At 44.3% G+C, this 22,089-nt stretch overlaps 1 protein-coding gene across 3 annotated transcripts in view; it reads right to left on the reverse strand.

The window, feature by feature from the left end:
- Positions 1-22,089, reverse strand: part of LOC109864570 (USP6 N-terminal-like protein) — a 91,539-nt gene that overhangs the window by 10,218 nt on the left and 59,232 nt on the right. For 2 of the 3 annotated variants that reach the window (XM_031798172.1, XM_031798170.1), the window contains 7 exons: positions 13,976-14,049; positions 11,655-11,737; positions 10,068-10,107; positions 9,583-9,663; positions 2,125-2,232; positions 1,602-1,711; positions 291-339 (listed from right to left, as the gene is read on the reverse strand). In XM_031798172.1, coding sequence (XP_031654032.1) covers positions 291-339; positions 1,602-1,711; positions 2,125-2,232; positions 9,583-9,663; positions 10,068-10,107; positions 11,655-11,737; positions 13,976-14,049 — 545 coding nt within the window. Of the gene's footprint in view, positions 1-290; positions 340-1,601; positions 1,712-2,124; positions 2,233-9,582; positions 9,664-10,067; positions 10,108-11,654; positions 11,738-13,975; positions 14,050-21,558; positions 22,086-22,089 lie in introns of those variants that run through there. The other variant, XM_031798171.1, reaches the window with a different exon arrangement.

A 22,089-nucleotide genomic window follows, 5' to 3' on the forward strand; every position in this document is an offset into this window, starting at 1 on the left:
GGAACAGAAAAGGTTGGTGGATGGAGAGAACGGGGAGGATGATCAGGAGGAGCTGGACGAGGGGGAAAAAGAAGGACAAGGGAGAGGAGAAGGACGAGGGAGATGAGAAGGACGAGGGAGAGGAGGACGAGGGAGAGGAGAAGGACGAGGGAGAGGAGAAGGACGAGGAGAAGGACGAGGGAGAGGAGAAGGACGAGGCTGTAGAAAATAGTTGATTGGGACATGAAGAGGTAGAATAAAGAAAAGCGGTTTCGGGTGATTCATTCTGGAATGTGTGTAGTGTGACTCACTGTGTTGTACATGGAGTAGGCTGTTAGGACGTGGAACAAAGCCTGCTGCCTGAAAACAACAACAAACAGTCAACCTACTAATATAATGACTAGACATCATCTGATGGAAGTGCAGGTTAACTAACAGGAACATCTCAGAAGCTTCCCAATTGATCACAAAAGGGGAATTCAGTTAGCTTTTTTATTTAAACAGGTTAGTCTCATTGAGATACATTTTTCAAGAGAGATCTGGTCTTCTCTCATCATTCAAATGCTCTAATAGTCGTACTTGTCTTCGAAATGAGATGAACAAATGCATGAGTGATTTTTACTTCCTATATTTGGCCAGTAATGGCAACCTTTTATGTTTGAGGTAGTAGGAAATGTTATGCTTTCATGTCAGTACTGAGGCAATGCGTTTAGTTCCTGTGAAGCTGTGGCTGCCAGGTCCATGTTGCTCTCTGACTCTGCAGGCCACAGTGTTTATTTCCCAGGGGCCCCTGGTTCTGGCTCTCTCCATGATGTCATCAAGCAGAAGTAAAAACACAGAAAAGGGAAGTGTGTCCTCTGACTTCCTTATAGGGCCCAGGCTACGACCAGGGGTTTTTCCTAGTCAGGGCACATGGTCAAGAAAAACTCCAGACCCCAATTAAGGGTACTATTCTGTAGTAACTATGTGTAGATGATGTACTTCTCATCATGTTGAGTATGAGACACTGACTTGACGTCGTAGCGGGTCATGAACATGATGTGGTCCCTGTGTTGTGTGTGTGTGTGTGTGTGTGTGTGTGTGTGTGTGTGTGTATACAGTTGGAGGGAGATACTGACTTGACGTCGTAGCGGGTCATGAACATGATGTGGTTCTTGTGTTGTGTGTGTGTGTGTGTGTACAGTTGGAGGGAGATACTGACTTGACGTCGTAGCGGGTCATGAACATGATGTGGTTCAGTCAGTCCACCTGACCGTGCTGCTGCTCCAGTTTCAACTGTTCTTATTCGACGATGCTGGTCATTTATGAACATTTGAACATCTTGGCCATGTTCTGTTATAATCTCCACCCTGCACAGCCAGAAGAGGACTGGTCACCCCTCATAGCCTGGTTCCTCTCTAGGTTTCTTCCTAGGTTTTGGCCTTTCTAGGGAGTTTTTCCTAGCCACCGTGCTTCTACACCTGCATTGCTTGCTGTTTGGGGTTTTAGGCTGGGTTTCTGTACAGCACTTTGAGATATCAGCTGATGTCTGAAGGGCTATATAAATAAATTTGATTTGATTTGATTTGGTTCTTGTGTTGTGTGTGTTGTGTGTGTGTGTACAGTTGGAGGGAGATACTGACTTAACATCGTAGCGGGTCATGAACATGATGTGGTCCCTGTAGGTTCGGTTCACATCCAGGTCAATCTGACGGACATCAGGAGACAGACCTCGAGCCCTGAGCTTCAGCTTCTACACACAGGAAACACAACAACACAGAGTCACTGAGGGAGTGAGTGAGTGTGTGTGAGAGAGAGAGAGTTTGAGAGAGAGTTTGAGAGAGAGTTTGAGAGAGTGAAATACAAAGGAATAAAACTACTCATCCATCCCGCAAATCTTTGAGTTATATTAAAGCACACCTGTCCACACCCACACACCTCCCCCGTAATAATGGGTGAAGCTCTGAAATCTAATAAATCAGAGTTTGCCGGGCTGGTTATGAATGTTAATGAGGCCTGGGCTATAATGAAGCTAGCTGAGTGGAGAGAGACAATAGGAGAGTCAACTACAGTGTGAATGTGTATAGTTCCTACATGACTTTGCCCGGGGAGAAAGGAGGGAGGATGTTGGTCCTATGCTGGGAAGCTTCTGGCTCCATAACGTACCTCGTAGAAGTCTTTCTTCTCCTCCTTTATTTTGGGAACGTCGAGGAGCAGACACCACACCTCTCCTCGGAGCTGTAGGGGAATTCCCTTATAGATCCGCCTCACCAGCTGGAGGGAGACATGGATACGGGGAAAAGGACATTCTTAGTGTAACATCAAAGAGACCATGCTTCACCTTCCAACCACACCCCCTAGCCCTAACACTCAAGTTCAAAATGCCTTTGTGCCCAATCAAATTTGAGCTACACAACCGAACAGTTTTCATGATGAATTGATAGTATGAATAATCTGACTCACATTCAGCATTAAGGGGGTACAATCAATCATCAAGAAAACATCAATCAAATGTTACTCAAGTGGATAGTATGAGAGGACAGGTAGGTGTGTGTGTGTGTGTGAGTGAGAGGACAGGTGTGTGTGTATGTGTGTGAGAGAACAGGTATGTGTGTGTGTGTGTGTGTGTGTGTGTGTGTGTGTGTGTGTGAGAGAGGACAGGTGTGGGTATGTGTGTGAGAGGACAGGTGTGTGAGAGGACAGGTGTGTGTGTGAGGGAGAGGACAGGTGTGTGTGTGTGTGTGTGTGTGAGAGAGAGGACAGGTGTGTGTGTGTGTGTGTGTGTGTGTGTGTGTGTGAGAGTGGACAGGTGTGTGTGTGTATATGTGTGTGAGAGGACAAGTGTGTGTATGTGTGTGAGAGTACAGGTAGGTGTGTGTGTGAGAGAACAGGTAGGTGTGTGTGTGTGTGTGTGTGTGTGAGGGAGAGAACAGGTGTGTGTGTATGTGTGTGAGAGAACAGGTGTGTGTGTGTGTGTGAGAGAGGACAGGTTTGTGTGTGAGAGAGGACAGGTGTGTTGACAGGTGTGTGTGTGTGAGAGAGGACAGGTGTGTTGACAGGTGTGTGTGTGTGAGAGAGAGGACAGGTGTGTTGACAGGTGTGTAGACAGGTGTGTGTGTGAGAGAGAGGACAGGTGTGTAGACGAGAGAGAGAGAGAGAGAGAGAGAGAGAGAGAGAGAGAGAGAGAGAGAGAGAGAGAGAGAGAGAGAGAGAGAGAGAGAGAGAGAGAGAGAGAGAGAGAGAGAGAGAGAGAGAACAGGTATGTGTGTGTATGTGTTGTTTTACAGGGTCACACACAGACAAAAGTATGTTGATACGTGCTCTTTCAACATCTCATTCCAAAATCATGCGCATTAATATGGAGTTGGTCCCCCCTTTTCTGTTAGAACAGCCTCCACTCTTCTGGGAAGGATTTCCACTAGATGTTAGAACATTGCTGCAGGGACTTGCTTCCATTCAGCCAGAAGATAATTAGAGAGGTCAGCACTGATGTTGGGTGATTAGGCCTGGCTTGCAGTTGATGGAGTTGAGGTCAGGGCTCTGTGCAGGCCAGTCAAGTTCTTCCACACAGATCTCAACAAACCATTTCTGTATGGACCTCGCTTTGTTCATGGGGTATTGTCATGCTGAAACAGAAAAGGGCCTTCCCCAAACTGTTGCCACAAAGTTGGAAGCACAGAATCGGGGGGGCCGAGCCCGAACCATGAAAAATAGCCCCGGACCATTATTCCTCCTCCACTAAACTTTACAGTAGGCACTACATTCGGGCAGGTAGCATTCTTCTGGCATCCACCAAACCCAGATTTGTCCGTCGGACTGCCAGATGGTGAAGGGTGATTCATCACTCCAGAGAACGTGTTTCCACTGTTCCAGAGTCCAATGCCAGCCAACGCTTGGCATTGCGCATGGTGATCTTAAGCTTGTGTGAGGCTGCTCAGCCATGGAAACCCATTTATTGAAGCTCCCGACTAACAGTTCCTGTGCCGGTGCTTCAAGAGGCAGTTTGGAACTCTGTAGTGAGTGTTGCAACCAAGGACAGATGATTTTTAGGTGCTTCAGCACTCAGCTGTCCTGTTCTGTGAGCTTGTGTGGCCTTAAAACTTTGCTTCCAGAGGCAGTTTGGAACTCAGTAGTGAGTGTTGCAACCAATGTTCCCTCAAATTTCTTGGGGCACTGAGCAAATTTCTGGTCTGCTGATCTCACACTTGAAAATTCTGTGCAACTTCCAGCGCGTGTTTACTGTGAACATTGAGGCTGTACCCTCCTTTAAGTTAGTTATAATAGTGACCAAGTAGGCTACTGTGGCTATTTGATCATAATATAGGCCTACCAGAGTGGCCTACCATCAAAAACTATGGAGAAAATGCATTCCATAACATTTCAACATGGAAATAGCTGTTCTATCATTCAGCCTACAGTAACAGCTTTTCAAAGATGGCTAGAAATGTACATGTTTTGTGCACTGCAGGATTCAATCACTTCTCTATTGCTGACTACAAATGTTCTATAACTGGGCTAATAACTTACTAACTAGCAAAAGATATGAACAAATGTACACGTGGCTACACAAACTCTCGCTTTGATCTCAAAACAAGTGCATCTACTCACGACCGCTCATGCTGTAAACACTGTCCAGTTCAAAGTAAATGGCACAGATACATATATGGTAATTGTCTATTTGCATATAGGCCTACTGCAGCTCTGATTGTTTATGCTGCACCGGTCTGTGTAGAGTATGGGTTGAGCAGTGCGTGTCAATGCAATAGAATTCTACTCCAATGCGTTTTGCCGACAACAATCCCTTGCATAATTTGTTGTGTTTCGGTATGTTACATTGAAAGTGGTTAACTTCTTGGTGACTGGGGGGCAGTATTTAGTAGCTTGGATGAATAAGGTGCCCAGAGTAAACTGCCAACTACTCAGCCATAAAAGCTAGAATATGCATATAATTAGTATATTTGGATAGAAACTTCAGAGGGTTATCTAAAACTGTTTGAATGATGTCTGTGAGTATAACAGAACTCATATGGCAGAAATCCTGAGAAAAATCCAACCAGGAAGTGGGAAATCTGAGGTTTGTAGTTTTTCAACTCATTGCCATTCCAATATCCAGTGTCTGTGGGGTCATTTTGCACTTCCTAAGGCTTCCACTAGATGTCAACAGTCTTTAGAAACTTGTTTGATGCTTCTACTGTGAGGTGGGGCCGAATGAGAGGGGATTGAGCGAGGTGTCTGGCAGATTGCCACGAGCTCGTGACGCGAGGTCATGTGAAAGTTAGCTTGCGTTCCATTGCTTTTCTACAGACAAAGGAATTCTCTGGTGGAAATATTATTGAAGAATTATGATAAAAACATCCTAAAGATTGATTCAATACTTCGTTTGACATGTTTCTACGACCTGTAATATAACTTTTTTGACTTTTCGTCTGACCTTTCGGCTGGACTTACCAAACACCCTTACAAAAGGAGGTATTTGGACATAAATTATTAACTTTATCGAACAAATCAAACATTTATTGTGAAACTGGGATTCCTGGGAGTGCATTATGATGAAGATCTTTAGGTAAGTGAATATTTACAATTCTATTTCTGACTAATGTTGACTCCACAACATGGCGGATATCTCTTTGGCTGTTTTTGTCTCTGAGCGCCATACTCAGATTATTGCATGGTATGCTTTTCCCGTAAAGTTTTTTTGAAATCTGACACAGCGGTTGCATTAAGATGCCGTTTATCTAAAGTTCCATGTATAACATTTTATCAATGTTTATTATGAGTATTTCTGTAAATTGATGTGGCTCTCTGCAAAATCACCGCATGTTTTGGAACTACTGAACATAACACGCCAATGTAAAATGAGATGTTTGGATATAAATATGCACTTTATCAAACAAAACATACATGTATTGTGTAACATGAAGTCCTATGAGTGTCATCTGATGAAGATCATAAAAGGTTAGTGATTAATTCTATCGATATTTCTGCTTTTTGTGACTCCTCCCTTTGGCTGGAAAAATTGCTGTTTTTCTGTGACTTGGTGGTGACCTAACAATCGTTTGTGGTGCTTTCGCTGTAAAGCCTTTTTGAAATCAGACACTGTGGCTGGATTAACGAGAATGTTATCTTTAAAATGGTGTAAAATACTTGTATGCTTGAGGAATTTTAATTATGATATTTTTGTTGTTTGGCTGTTGGCGGGGTGGGATGCTACCGTCCCGAATATCCCAGAGGGGTTAATATTTTGTTGATTCAATCACAATTTCCACAGTAAAGGGAAACATTGATAGTGTTAACAGGGAAAACTAGAACCGAGGCCACCAAGCTTTGAGGTCAAATCAATTTCGGAGTCAAAATGCAAGCCAAGATCTACCACTCAGATTTGTTTTATTACATGACTTAAAAACATAAGCCTGCGCAACATTAACCAATTAAAAACAGAACTGTAACAATGAGGTAAAAACAGTACCATAGAAATATAGGCCCAATACATTATCAACACATATTGGCTTTGCTTGAATTGCCCTGCAAATTAATTGTTGTTCGGGTCATTTTTTAAAATTATATGATCACACTGGTGATAGATCCGTTGTTGTATTTCTTGTGAGGCACAGCTGAGTGAGCATTTAAATAATTTGCTTTATTTTTTATTTTACTGGGCTGATGGTGCCTGCATTTGGCGGTCAGTCTCAGCGGAGGGAGAGAGCAGCAGACGGAGGGTCCGCCTCTCAACATCCCTCCGCTCTCCCATTCCTCCACTGACCCTGACCAAAAAGGCTGGGGAAACTCGAGTCGCACCGCATTATTTCTGCCTCATGCACAAATTCATGTTGTTACTCCTATGAACAGAGAAAGTGAAATATTCCTGGATATTAAAAAAGACCCAAGCTGCTAATAATAACAACACAAGCGTTTCACTTTCCTACTCATTCATTACTGCTGCAGTGCTTGTTGCAGTGCTGAGTGGAAATAGGAAGAATGTGTATTTGTGGAAATAGGAAGAATGTGTATGTTATGGCTTATAAAAGTGTTGAATACAAAGTGTTGACAGAGCTCAGAAAGAATTTGAACATGAACTCACTCATAAAAACAGCAGCTCTTTGCTGTATTCATTGAGTCCCTCTCTAGTCATGGTTTTAAACGTTTTGAAATCTCACAGCTTTCTGTTACGCCTTCTACATTACTGCAGACATGGTAATCTGAGCCAAATGATTGGCCAGAGGTAGGCCTATAGTGCACTTGATTGGCTCTCCAGGCCAGATATATGAAATGGTTCAAAATGGCAACAGTTCAACCACCCGGCGTGCAGGGCAGCTGAATCGGCTTCACCTACCGCCAACAGCCGAGACAATAAAACAAAATAGGAACAGGGTTATCATTGTTTTTTTACAGAAATGTTTGACGATCGACTAAGAATACCTTGGAGATCAACCAGTCAGTGAACACTGCTCTAGAAAGTTGGGTAAGATCCATCTCATGCTCTCCGTGGGCTGATATTTCTGCACGGTAGTCCCGGGGAGCAGCGCACATCTTAGAGGAAACATTGGCTGCAACCGAGGCCAGACGATTTTTACTCACTATGCGCTTCAGCACTCAGCGATCCCGTTCTGTGAGCTTGTGTGGCCAACCACTTCGCGGCTGAGCCGTTGTTCCTCCTAGACGTTTCCACTTCACAATAACAGCACTTACAGTTGACCGGGGAAGCTCTAGCAGGACAGAAATGTAACAAACTGACTTGTTGGAAAGGTAGCATCCTATGATGGTGCCACTTTGAAAGTCTATAGAGATTGCATGGCTGTGTGCTTGATTTTATACAGCTGTCAGTCAAGCAACAGAGGTGGCTAAAATAGCCTAATTTGAAGAGGTTTCCACATACTTTTAGTGTGTCATACATATATATACACACACATATATACACACACAGTGCATCTTCATTACTCAGCAGGCGGAACACAGAGAGGTGGGAGAAGAGAGAGAAACATTGATTTGGAAGGAGATGTGTTTAGGCATCGGATGGCCAGTGATGGGTGATAATTAAAGGTTAACGAATCAGTTTAGGTTGTATGCTCATAGTGCATGTTAGTCTGTGTATGTGAGTTAGTGTGTGTAGTATACGTGTTCTCAGTGTGTTTGTACTGTGTAGTATGTGTGTGTGTGTGTGATTGTGTGTACAGTGTGTGCCAGATAGACCCACTTAGGGCTTGACGTCTCTACAGCGACAGCCCTGTAATTAGGGCCTAGAAGAGGAAGTCAATGAGTGCACCTGTTCCACTAATCATCAATTGGTGTGTTTATGTGTGTTTGTGCGCATGGTTTCTTTTGGTGAGATTATAGTGTCTGTTTTTGTGTGTCTGTGTGTATGAGATCTAAATGTCTCTTCAGTGTAGAGGTCTCTCCCGCTCGCTGCACTCCACAGTCCTCCATCTGTACCATCAATTGACAGTCACATCAACACCTGACCCAGGCTCTGCCCAACAGCAGATGTTTAGTAGATCTACAGATTACACCTGCCCTATAGATGCTAGAGCCTGCCCTACGAGTGCTAGAGCCTGCCCTACGGACGCTAGAACCTGCCCTACGAGTGCTAGAGCCTGCCCTACGAGTGCTAGAGCCTGCCCTACGGATGCTAGAACCTGCCCTACGGACGCTAGAACCTGCTCTACGAGTGCTAGAGCCTGCCCTACGGATGCTAGAACCTGCCCTACGAGTGCTAGAGCCTGCCCTACGGATGCTAGAACCTGCCCTACGAGTGCTAGAGCCTGCCCTACGGATGCTAGAACCTGCCCTACGGATGCTAGAACCTGCCCTACGAGTGCTAGAGCCTGCCCTACGGATGCTAGAACCTGCCCTACGAGTGCTAGAGCCTGCCCTACGGATGCTAGAACCTGCCCTACGGATGCTAGAACCTGCCCTACGAGTGCTAGAGCCTGCCCTACGTATGCTAGAACCTGCCCTACAGACGCTAGAACCTGCCCTGCAGACGCTAGAACCTGCCCTGCAGACGCTAGAACCTGCCTTACAGACGCTAGAACCTGCCTTACAGACGCTAGAACCTTATGACTGCATTAGTATGCTATTGTTTTCAGTAGCACAGGAAACAAAAAGAGTCATCAACCGTAACCTGTTTAACCAGCCGAGAGAAACGAGCGGAGCACTGACTGACAGAATACGGATACCCCTAAAGGGGGGGTTGGGAGGAGAAACAACAAGTCCTTGGTGGTTGTTGCTTGCCACGGAATTCTTGAAACCAGAGGAAGAGAGAGAACAAGGGTAAAATATTCCCATGGTCAAGGTTCATTTAAAGACAATTCTCCCATTTCCACTGGAACCATTTCAGAGTACAAATGAAGGATGTCAGAACTGAATGTCCGAGGACCCAACACCTATCGTAAAGAAGACCCCAAACTCAGGCACTAACAAAGACAGCTATTACAGAGACCGGACCCCTAGAAATGCTCTTCAGGGAGAGACTCACTAATATTTGTTCACCAAAGAGAAGAAAAGATGTGAGGCGCGAGGAGAAGAATGTGGAATGTAATATTTGACAACAGGAATGTGGGAATGAAATATTTTAGGAGAGGAATGCAAGAAGGGGGAGAGATGGTGAGGGAGGAAGAGATATCGTACCTTTTCACTGTTCTTATACTTGTCCCAGCTCTTCATCATCTTCAGCCATTTTGAGGTCCTTTCTACCTCTATGTGTTTTTGCTGAGGGGACACAGGAAGTGGCATGTTAACACTTCCTCATTACCAAAACTCTGGAGGAACTGTATATGTATCATACATTCTGCTTCATAAACTTAATCCATTTTATGATGTAGGATGAGGCAAAGGTTACAGTGACATTAGAATGCAATCTAACCATCAGCTCAGAACATTATGTAACTCATTGTAAGCTACAGTAGAAGCCTACACAATGTTAGGATTCTGAAACGGAAAGAACTAATCAATTCTCAGCAACCAGAGCTCTATTCATAGCAGTAATAGTAATCGTTATGCGCGTGAAAGACATTTTGTTCTTTCTCATTGGTGAAGGCCATTTTACAGAGGCATAGACATGTGGGATGGGAGAGATGTAGTTAGCCCTGAGGGTCTGAGAGATGGTCGCTCACCTTCTCTTCCACCGAGTCGTAGGACGGAAGGTCATTCTCACTGGAGAGGAGAAACAAACAAGCTTTAGTATTACACAGCTTTTGGTTTATTTTATAGACACAGTCTTGCTTTGAAAATATGCAAGGTATCAATCATTGTTTGACCATGGGCTTAGGGTTCGCTGGTCTGGGCCTTTAAGAACATTACACATTTGGTAGTTGGGTGGAATGTTAGTAGGCTGTCTCTCTGTCCGACTCAACTCCCTCATACGCGGTGAAGATGGACAAGATGGAGCCCCAAGATGACATGTCTCAACGTGAATACGGGCCACTCAAAGATTCTTTCCAGAGGAAGTAGAGTCATTAAAGAAATGAACGGTGTTACTGCCAGAGCTCGTTTCACCTTCCCTAACACTCATCAAAGGGAGGGAACATGACACGTCAGCAGCCCAGCAAACAGGAAATAACACATTAAAACATTCCTCCATTCTGGCTACTGTCCTGTCCCAGTTTCAATGCCTCTATGGCTATCTGTCAGTTACACTATGAAACTAACAGTTCAGAGTAGCACAGTTCTGTCTGTGCCACTCAGCCCACTGGCTTAGATCATAAAAATGGGATTTCCCCATGGTGGGGGCCTGTTCCAATACTCTCAAAATGCATCCTTCCTTCTTTTAGTAATATTAACTAATCTGTCCATGACTGGGCAAGTGAACGTAAGGTTTCCTCTCCATTGTTTTAACCAATCCAACATTGGTCAGACCTGTGGTCAGGTCAGATCTGTGATGACTTCATGGAAGGGAACAGAGCCTGTGTCCCATCCCCCACTTCCTGTATCTCTGTCCCGGGACTGCCCTGACCCCTGAACCTGGCCTTCAACTCATACAGGAAGCACAGAGTCTGCAGTCAGTTTGTCGGTGTCTGCCTGTAAATGGGGCATTCCCTTTCTTTTCTCCCTCATTGTCGTCGTCACACCTAGTCAGTATGACCTAGATAGGGCTCTCCTTCATAGGCTATTTCATGGAGCCTGAGGCCTCATCTCTACTGTCTTAACCATGGGCCCCAGCTCTGTGTCCTAACCAGTCCAAAGTCCTGGCATTAGGCCACAACCTCTTCATCCCGCTCTTCTCTCCAAGACCATAACCTTCAGCCAAGTCCCCATCTGCTCACTTTCCATCCCTCTCTCTCCCAGACCATAGCCTTCACCCAGGGCCTCAACCTCTCCATCCTTCCCTCTCTCCAGACTATAACCTTCTCTCCATCTCTCTCCAGACCGTGACTGGCCCTGGGCCTGAGCTCCCACACTGATGCCCTGTGATGGCCCTGCCAAAGCCACACAACAACACCAGGATATAGAGAGGGGCTTATACTCAACACCAATCTGTATAGATAGAGAGAGTCACTTTCTCCTACTTCAAGACAATGGTACTATTTTAAACTAGTGTTCTTTGAAGCTTTTACTGAAGTTAAATATCAGAACACGAACAAGGGGGAAGATTGTGGTGTGTGTGACTGATTCACATTTCAAAGTTTATTTGCCATGTGTAATGAATTGATCACCTAAGTGTATGTGTGTGTGTGTGTGTGTGTGTGTGTGTGTGTTCTTACTGTACAAAGCCGAAGCGGTCAATGACTTTGTACAGGTGGAAGCTTGCATCCTCCCAGGGTTCCACAGTGGCGCCCTCTTTTCCCTGCAATCAAAGAGCCTCATGGGTAAAGCAATGAATAACAAGTAGTTTGAAATGCATTTGTGCTTTAAAACAAAACATCCTTGGGAACATTTGTTTTTTAACTGTGAATGCAGCACAAATGAGAATGAATAACAATGACATACTTTGAATGTTAAGAAGTAAAATAACTTAATGCCTATATAGAACTGAATGGCTACATATTTTATAAACATCAACACTATTACAATAGAGACAGAACATGAACATCAGTGTTATTCTATACTGAACAAAAATATAAACGCAACATGTAAAGTGTTGGTCCCGTGTTTCATGAGCTGAAATAAATGATCCCAGACATTTTCCATACGCACAGAAAGCGTATTTCTCCCAAATTGTGTGCAGAAATTTGTTTACATCGCTGTGAACATTTCTCCTTTGCCAAGATAATCCATCCACCTGGCATATCAAGAAGTTTATTAAACAGCATTATAATTACACAAGTGCACCTTGTGCTGGGGGACCAAAAAAAGGCTACTAAAAATGTGCAGTTTTATCACACAACAAAATGCCACAGATGTCTCAACTTGTGCAATTGGCATGCTGACTGCAAGAATGTCCACCAGAGAATTGAATGTAAATTTTTCTACCATAAGCTGCCTCCAAAGTAGTTTTAGAATTTGGCAGTAGGTCCATCCGGACTCACAACCGCAGACCATGTTAATGGCGTTGTGTGGACGAGCGGTTTGCTGATGTCAACGTTGGGAACAGAGTGCCCCATGGTGGCAGTGGGGCAAAAAAGTATTTAGTCAGCCACCAATTGTGCAAGTTCTCCCACTTAAAAAGATGAGAGGCCTGTCATTTTCATCATAGGTACACTTCAACTATGACAGACAAAATGAGAAAAATCACATTGTAGGATTTTTTATGAATCTGGTGGTCACACCAGATAAGGACTGGTTCTGATCCACACCCTACCTCTTTAAAAAAAAAAAAAAGTATCTGTGACTAACAGATGCAAGGCAGTTAACCCACTGTTCCCCGGTAGGCCATCATTGTAAATAAGAATTTGTTCTTAACTGACTTGCCTAGTTAAATAAATGTATTTAAAAAAAGTCCAAAAAGGTGATGAATAGAAAAGAGAGTGAGCTAAACAATGTCCAGTGTTGGAGGTCTGCAAGGCTGAAGGATGTCTAGAAACATCTCTCCCTCCCGTCCCCCTCACCACACTCCCTTTGTTTACTGGGAATCCTGTCCTAACTTAACCCAGCGCCCTCACACAGCACAAACAGGGGAACATGAATATAAATGCATAGAAAAAGACATCTGGGATGGATAGATTGTTCTTACATCCAACCTCAGGCCGAACACACACAGAGCCTGGAAGAGATGTCAGTGGAGACACAGACTGTGTCTAAAGCCCGTGTCATGTGGTATCTGCGTATAGACACAGGGGCGCACGCACAAGACAGCTGTGTAAAATCAATGTCATAGCAGAATTGGAGCATGATTCTGTTCAGTGTTCCACTTTGTCAAGCTTTACTAGCCTGGACCCAGATCTAGACTTTACTATGTCTCTGCTGTATATGATTGACTCTGTCCCAGTTGGAGAGTGTATAGAAGGTTTCTTCCAGTATTCTCCTGTCAAAGGAAACCAGAGGGATAGGCCATACTCAATCACCCTTGAATGAAACTCCATTGATAGAAAATGTTGAGGTCTGTAGTGAGAGCATGAACTCCATCTTTGTCTTGGTGTTTTGATAACAGGGTCCCCCCCTCCGACAATGTCATTATGAAACTGAATTGGGTTTGATTGGACTCGTTCCGCCTCGCCAACGAGAGAAAATGGACTCCTCTTGTGATCAGGGTCAAACATCAAAACATAATTAAACTCTGTGTCAGAGTGCCCACCTCTCTCCTCCACTCCACCCCCCCCCCTCATTGCTCCTCTCTTAATGAGTGGGCTTGATTATCCTGCCCGCTGGACTAAATTAAAAACGCTAATTTATAAACCAGGCACGACGGCTGGCTATACTGATGATGCCACAGGCAATGGAAAGAGATGCCACACACACACACACACACACACACACTTTTCACCATCAGTCTGACAAATATGACAACTCTATGACAAGAAAACAAAGCACAAATCTCTGGAAATTTCCTGTAAATATTGTTATCCCAGCTTCTGTCTGGTAGTGACAGACAAACATTCAATGCTGCAGGGGACATACTGTCCTTCATTAGCGGAGGGGTTCTTACCTTGTCATATTTGGAGACGATCTCAGCCCTCTCCTTCTCAAGCCTCAGCACAGCATCCTGCTCTGTACCAGACGCTGCCGGAGAAAACAGAGGGGGGAGGAGAGAGAGAAAGGTAGAAGAGGAAGATAGATGGAAGAAAAGGAGAGGAGAAGAGTTCAAATGTCAATCTTTGTATTGTGGTCCCAAGTAGGCTCAGTGAAGGCCAATACAGAATGGAAGTGGTCGTGCTGTACATTTTCACTACTATCAAACACTAAGTGGATCAGTTCTCTGGCCCCACACTGAGCCAGGGGTCAAAGGTTAAAGCCTGGCCTACTGTAGCACACACTGGGGGCCACTTCCTGATTCAGCACCCAATGGGAAGCTCAAAATACAGGAAAGCACGTTAACAAAGCTGGAACAGAATATATATGTGTGTGTGTGTGTGTGCGCGTGTGTGTGTTCATGGTTTGAAGGGCTGTGGTAATAGTGGGAAAATTGTGGAAAACTAAAAAGTCTAGGTCAGATTTATTGAAAGAGCCCCATTGGTTCTATGAGTTCACCAATAACAGGTAGTTCTTGTGATGGAATGCAGTCAGCCAGAATATACTGTGTATCTGAGGTTTTCTATTAGCAAAAGGCTGGTACTAAATCATCCTTCCTGATGTAAAAATATTCTGGTACACTTTGTTCCAGTCAAGTCCTGATGGAAAAAGATAGTGAATCTTTCCAGGCGACGGACCAATTGGCATTTCACCTGCTTTGATGTACCTGCACTGAGCTGCCAGCCAAATGCACATTAGAAAGACAAGGTGTGAGTGTGTGTGTGTGTGTGTGTGTGTGTGTGTGTGTGTGTGTGTGTGTGTGTGTGTGTGTGTGTGTGTGTGTGTGTGTGTGTGTGTGTGTGCCTCAGACACATTGGACTCATGCGGAGATTGAGAATAAACAAAGCACTGAACTAATTTTTACACAGATTGAGGCAGTTTGCCAACCATGTCAGTGTGAGAATAAATACATTGCTCCACACACAGCACAAGAAAGAACACAATACTGTGTTCTTAGTGAAAGAGGCTATTGTAGATACTCTGTGTGTGCTACTGTGTTTACTGAGCTGGTGTGAGACATGAGGATACAGCTTTTCAACCTTCTCCACCAATGAGATGTGCTGCTTCGCCTCCACTTAAGAAGTACAAGGTCCCAAGAGAAGGGTGGTTTTACAGTTTTAAATCATTTTCTTTTTTCTCTTATCTGTCACTTTGTCAGTCAGTATTCCGACAGGAAGTATTCCACTTTGATTCTTCCCCACTTCCTCCCTTGGCTCGTCCGGAATTCCAATATGTCCGAACAAACGTCGCTCTTATCGAGCCGGACTGAATTTTTATGACAGGGTGGTGTGTCACTGTCACAGTGAAAGGCATGCCGCCATTTGCTGACAATGGCACACAGAGTGGGAGAAGGGACAGCAGGGGGACACTGTCTGGAAACAAATAACGGGTTTTTTCTTCCCCCCACTGAATTTTTCCATGGTTCAGTGGAATGGCATTCTGGGTCTTGAGTCTTCCCATAGTAAAGCCCAGTGTTGGCAGCAGTAACACACACTGAACCCCCCAGCCGCCATATTAGTATTCAACAGGGGCAGCGCTTAAGCTAAACGCAATTAGATTCTTTCATGCTCGGGGAATGGCACTGGCATCCGTGACTCCGTGTTTGTAAGGGGTTGGAGGCTCGTTCAGAATGTGTTTGTTGTGTTGCTTGGACTGCTGTGACTCCTCGTGCCTACAGAACACTCCTGGACAAGCCCCTTCCTTAAGGCTACAGGGCTGCTTGAGGAAAACATACATCCCTGAACCTTTGCACTTCCAGCGAGTCACCCTATCCTCCCCCTTTTCCTCACCCTGTCCACTCCTACTCCTCTTTTCCCTGGTTAGACCCCCTACCTCCCTGACCTTTCACCCCTCCCTCATCCTCCTCTGCCAGTCTCAACCGCTTCCTCTTCACATGGCAGTGCCCTGTGGCGACGGCTGCGTAGAACGGCAGGTCATTTCCCTCTCTCGCTGCAATTAAAATGTCCCCGTCGGTCTAGTGCTTTGGAAATTACCCGATTCTCCGCTTTCCCCTTCACTCCTGCTCTCTACCACCCGTCAAACAGCTGTCCCTCTCTTTCTCTCCATCCATCCATACATCACAGAGGTCATAACAGAGTATTAGAATAGAAAGCTGTCATTTTCCCTGCTGAAAGTTATTAATCATACATTAGGCTTCTGAAAAACGCTAGAAAACGTCACTGAAAGAACAAAGGAGAGAACTGGTCTCGCTCACTCACAGGTTAGGGACAACATGTTGTCGATCTGTATATAACCTGTCTGTCCATGATGATTCAACCGTAGATCAAGTCGATAAAAGAATGAACTTAGGATCGTGCATTCATCCAATCAGACTCAGAGTCCGTCTTCTGGACAACAGCATCATCAAAAACAACAGACTCTAAAATAACATCCCTCTCAGTTAACATAATAACACTGTGTCTTCCTGTGTCGTCTTATCTGTAAAGTATCTGTCTGTATTCATCACAACTCCTGTCAAAGAATGAGTCTGGATGACTGTAAACAACTATGACAATAGAAAATATATAATATTCTGCTCCTCTCTTTTAGAGACTAGCGGTTTCTAGTCCAGGACTTGTCTTTATAACAAGTAGTGTTATTTTGCTCTCTGCTCCTCTCGCCCTCAAAGTTAACACTCATTGCCGGTTCTTATCTGCAAAGGTACTGAAGCTGCATGGTTCTAATGGAAAGCCTGGTTGGAGGAGAAGTCATTTCCTGTCCTTTGATCTTGAACTCACAGTGCCTCACACTTCACTTTGTTCATCCGCCTCTCGAGCCTGCCTGTGTTCAGCCAATCAACACGTACCAAGGCCAGACCTGGAGAGGCCCAAGCTGAGAGCGCTGCCTCTATTCACCTAACCGCATTACATATTGGGAAACAAGGATCTATAAAGGCAATCACGAAGGGCACCAAGGCCTGGTCAAATCATGCCTTGAAATGAGAAGAATGTAAAAAGTGAACAAAAAGAGAAATGCCTAGTGAATAAGGTCTGAAAGTGAAATGAAACATTGGCGTTTGCGGTACGCCAAAGTTCTAAATGGAGCCTGTGTGTGTGCCGTCGCACCGTTGTGTGTCCAAATATACACACACGAGCCTGATGTCACCCAACTGTCAGGGTAACAGCTAAAAAAACCTGTAGGCTAACCACATGTGGCATAACACTGGGCATGCTATTAGCATTGCTTCAAAACTATATTCATTTGCCCAAACTAGATGTAAAACACAAACATGTTTCTACCTGTACCCAACCACATCACACATACAGTTGAAGTCGGAAGTTTACATACACTTAGCTTGGAGTCCTTAAAACTCGTTTTTCAACCACACATTTCCACACATTTCTTGTTAAGTTATTGGTGACAGGGGGCAGTATTTTCACGTCCGGATGAAACGCATGCCCAAATTCAACTGCCTGCTACTCATCCCCAGAAGATAAGATATGCATATTATTAGTATATTTGCGTGGAAAACACTCTGAAGTTTCTAAAACTGTTTGAATCATGTCTGTGAGTATAACAGAACTTATTTAGCAGGTGAAACCCCGAGGACAAACATTCAGATTTGTTTTTTTTTAGGTCACTCTTTTCAATGCGTTTTCATTGGGAATCCAGATTTCTTGCAGTTCCTACTGCTTCCACTGGATGTCAACAGTCTTTAGAAATTGGTTGAGGTTATTCCTTTGTGTAATGAAGAAGTAGCCCTGTTCAGAACGAGGGTCACTTGTAGTGTACTGTTAGATAGAGGCGCGTGACCAGAAAGCTAGCTACAGTTTGTTTTCCTCCTGTATTGAACACAGATCATCCAGTCTTCAATTTCATCAATGATTTACATTAAAAAAATACCTAAAGTTGTATTACAAAAGTAGTTTGAAATGTTTTTGCAAAGTCACGTTGCGCAAATTGGAACCGGTCGGTTGAATTTGTCGCTCTGCGTTTTCCCTGGCTTTTGGCCAAGTGGGACGCTAGCATCCTACATATCCCAGAGAGGTTAATAAACTATAGTTTTGGCAAGTCGGTAAAGACATCTACTTTGTGCATGACAATTTTCTTCCCAAAAATTGTTTACAGACAGATTATTTCACTGTATCACAATTCCAGTGGGCCATAAGTTTACATACACCAAGTTGCCTGCCTTTAAACAGCTTGGAAAATTCCAGAACATCCTTGGGAGCAATTACCAAACGTCTGAGGGTACCACATTCATCTGCACAAGCAATAGTACGCAAGTGTAAACACCATGGGACCATGCAGCTGCCATACTGCTCAGGAAGGAGTCACGTTCTGTCTCCTAGAAATTTATGTATTTTGGTGCGAAAAGTGCAAATCAATCCCAGAACAGCAGCAAAGGGCCTTGTGAAGAGGATGGAGGAAACAGGTACAAAAGTATCTATATACACAGTAAAACAAGTCCTATATCGACATCACCTGAAAGGCCGCTCAGCAAGGAAGAAGCCACTGCACCAAAACCGCCATAAAAAGCCAGACTGCGGTTTGCAACTGCACATGGGGACAAATATCGTACTTTTTGGAGAAATGTCCTCTGGTCTGATGAAACAAAAATAGAACTGTTTTGCCATAATGACCATTGTTATAATTGAAGAAAAAAGGAGGAGGCTTGCAAGCCAAGGAACACCATCCCAACCGTGAAGCACGGGGGTGGCAGCATCATGTTATGGGGTGCTTTGCTTCAGGAAGGACTGGTGCACTTCACAAAATAGATGGCATCATAAGGGAGGGAAATGATGTGGATATATTGAAGCAACATCTCAAGACATCAGTCAGGAAGTTAAAGCTTGGTCGCAAATGGGTCTTCCAAATGGACAATGACCCCAAGCATACTTCCAAAGTTGTGGCAAAATGGCTTAAGGACAACAAAATCAAGGTGTTGGAGTGGCCATCACAAAGCCTATCCTCAATCCCATAGAACATTTGTGGGCAGAAGTGAAAAAGCGTGCGTGAGCAAGGAGGCCTACAAACCTGACTCAGTTACACTAGCTCTGTCAGGAGGAATGGGTCAAAATTCTCCCAACTTATTGTGGGAAGCTTGTGGAAGGCTACCCGAAATGTTTGACCTAAGACAGGGAATTTTTACTTGGATTAAATGTCAGGAAATGTGAAAAACTGAGTTTAAATGTATTTGGCTAAGGTGTATGTAAACTTCTGACTTCAACTGTAGTTGACCTCAACAGTAGGGTTGCACAATTTAGAGAATATTCAGAGGTGGAAACTTTCCGTGGGAATTAATGGGGATATATACAAATTAGTATTAAATCCATTTCAATGTAGATTATTTTTGCATTGGATATATTTACCATATGGAGACAGAAACAAACATTTTACCTTATCATAAGTAGACATAATTGCAAATGAGTAAATCCTTCCAATAGAAATGTTAAAAAACGATTTAGTTATGAATTGAACTTTAATTAAATGAGTTGACTCTTCACATGGGATGATTTCACTGAACAACAAAAAGGAAATATTGAATGATCCCAAATGATCCATCGCATCTCCCAAAAACGTTATCATACATCTGTACACTTATAGTCTAGAAACTAAAGCTTTGGTTGTCTTCCTCTCAGGCTTCCATGTCTTCTCCCTGGACCTCCTCAATGTCTACCTCTTGAACATCGGACTGAGGCCTCATCTTCACTCTCACTTTCCAACCCTGTTGAGGATGGCTCGTTGTCAGGCTCAAAAAGCCTCAAATTTTCCCTGATGGCCACCAATTTTTCAACCCTTGTATTGGTCAGCCTGTTGCGTGCTGTGGTGTGTGTGTTCCCAAACAAGGATCAGTTGCGCTCTGAGGCAGCTGATGTTGGTGGGATTTGGAGGATGATGGAGGCAACAGTGGAAAGAGCCTCAGATCCACAAAGTCCCTCCCACCAGGTGGCTGATGAGATGTGTTGGCACGACTACCATATTGCATCTCCATCCCAAAGCCCTTGCTTGGAAGTGTACTTCCCCAGACTGCCAAGAACCTTACCCTCATCCAAGCCAAGGTGGTGAGACACTGTAGTGATGACACCATAGGCCTTGTTGATCTCTGCACCAGACAGGATGCTCTTGCCAGCATACTTGGGGTCCAACATGTACGCTGTGGCGTGTATGGGCTTCAGGCAGAAGTCTTCACACTTTTTGATGTATTTCAGAACTGCAGTTTCCTTTGCTTGGAGCAACAGTGCGGAATTGTTATCTTACATCAGACAGGAAGGCACTGTCTCCCTCAATCTGTGCAATGGCTACTGCTATAGGTTTCAGGAGTTTCAGGTTGCTTACCACTCTTTACCAAAATACTTCATCCAGGAGGATCCTCTTGATGGGGCTGTCCATTTCGGCAGACTGTGATATGGCCATTTCTTGGAGAGACTCCTTCCCCTCCAGGAGACTGTCAAACATGATGACAACACCACCCCAACAGGTGTTGCTGGGCAGCTTCAATGTGGTGCTCTTATTCTTCTCACTTTGCTTGGTGAGGTAGATTGCTGCTATAACTTGATGACCCTTCACATACCTAACCATTTCCTTGGCTCTCTTGTAGAGTGTATCCATTGTTTTCAGTGCCAAGATGTCCTTGAGGAGCAGATTCAATGCATGAGCAGCACAGCCAATGGGTGTGATGACTGCCTTCAGCTCATCTGCAATGTAGAGACCGGTGTGTCTGTTGTCCCTTGTGTCTGTGCTATTGTAGAATACTGGTTGAGGGGGTGGAGATTATGTAGCTAATTATTCCTTGCCCACGAACATTCGACCACCCATCAGAGATGACTGCTATATAGTATGCTTTCTCTATGATTTGCTTGACCTTCACTTGAACTCTGTTGAACTCTGCATCCAGCAAATGAGTAGATAAAGCATGTCTGGTTGGAGGGGTGTATGCTGGGTGAAGAACATTCAGAAATCTCTTCCAATACACATTGCCTGTGAGCATCAGAGGTGAACCAGTTGCGTACACAGCTCGAGCAAGACATTCATCAGCATTTCTCTGACTATGTTCCTCCATTGAGTCAAAAAACTTCTGATTCCAGGAGGACAATGAGCTGGTGCTATCGATAAGGTGTCTGATTCATCATTTTCACCTCGAATAGAAGTAGAGGGACTTTTGTCAGAGGTTGCTTGTTGTGAGCGCTGAGAGAACTTTATGCACTTGGCCAGATGATTCTGCGTCTTTGTTGCATTCTTCACATATGATTTGGCACAGTATTTGCAAATGTACACCATGAAGACATGTCTACCCACAGAGTAGTTTACTCTCAATCTACGTTGACAGACAGGTTATAAATTCCATCTGAACTTTCATGTCTCCAAGTAACTGAATCTCAATTGTAAACTGTGCAACACCATTAGAACTGTATCATTTAAGTTACATTTTTCAACAAAATTCAATCTGACAAGCAATAGCTGTTCTTGAACACCAGCAGTTTGTCCTAGTAAAGTGGCAAAAAACCAAAGCAGTATTTTTTGCCTGAAGTCAGTTGCCTCAGTGACATCGTGTCTTACCTCTCTTCACGCTCTCTGTTGGATCCTCCAGTCTACTGAGAGATTTAGTCCGCATTAGTGACAGCCCGGGCTAGACAAACAACCCATCCCAGAACCACCGACTCTGCCACGGCAACTACGTCGCACGACAACAGTCCCCGTACCAATGAGAGGAACCAGAGAGACAGACAAATGGTGGCTTGTATTGATACACTCTTCTGAGCAGCAGACGGGAGATCAGAGTGGTTGAGTTTGAGGGCCTCGTTCACAATGCAGCCGTTTGTTTACTTTACAAAGAGATTAGAGAAGGAGAGAGGGAACAAGAGAGAATGAGAGAGAAGGAGAGAGGAAACAAGAGAGAGAATGAGAGGGAGAACGAGGGACACTGACTTCAGCATCAAGTCACCGATATCCCACACACAACATTCCACACCCAAACACACAACAACAGCCCCTATTCAATACATCAGAGAAGAGAGGGAGGGAGAGAGGGAGCAAATAAGAGAGAGGGAGGGAAAGAGGGACAGGGAGAGAGAGAGATGAGGAAGACAG

This window comes from Oncorhynchus kisutch, linkage group LG19, assembly GCF_002021735.2.
Source record: "Oncorhynchus kisutch isolate 150728-3 linkage group LG19, Okis_V2, whole genome shotgun sequence".
NCBI lineage: Eukaryota > Metazoa > Chordata > Actinopteri > Salmoniformes > Salmonidae > Oncorhynchus > Oncorhynchus kisutch.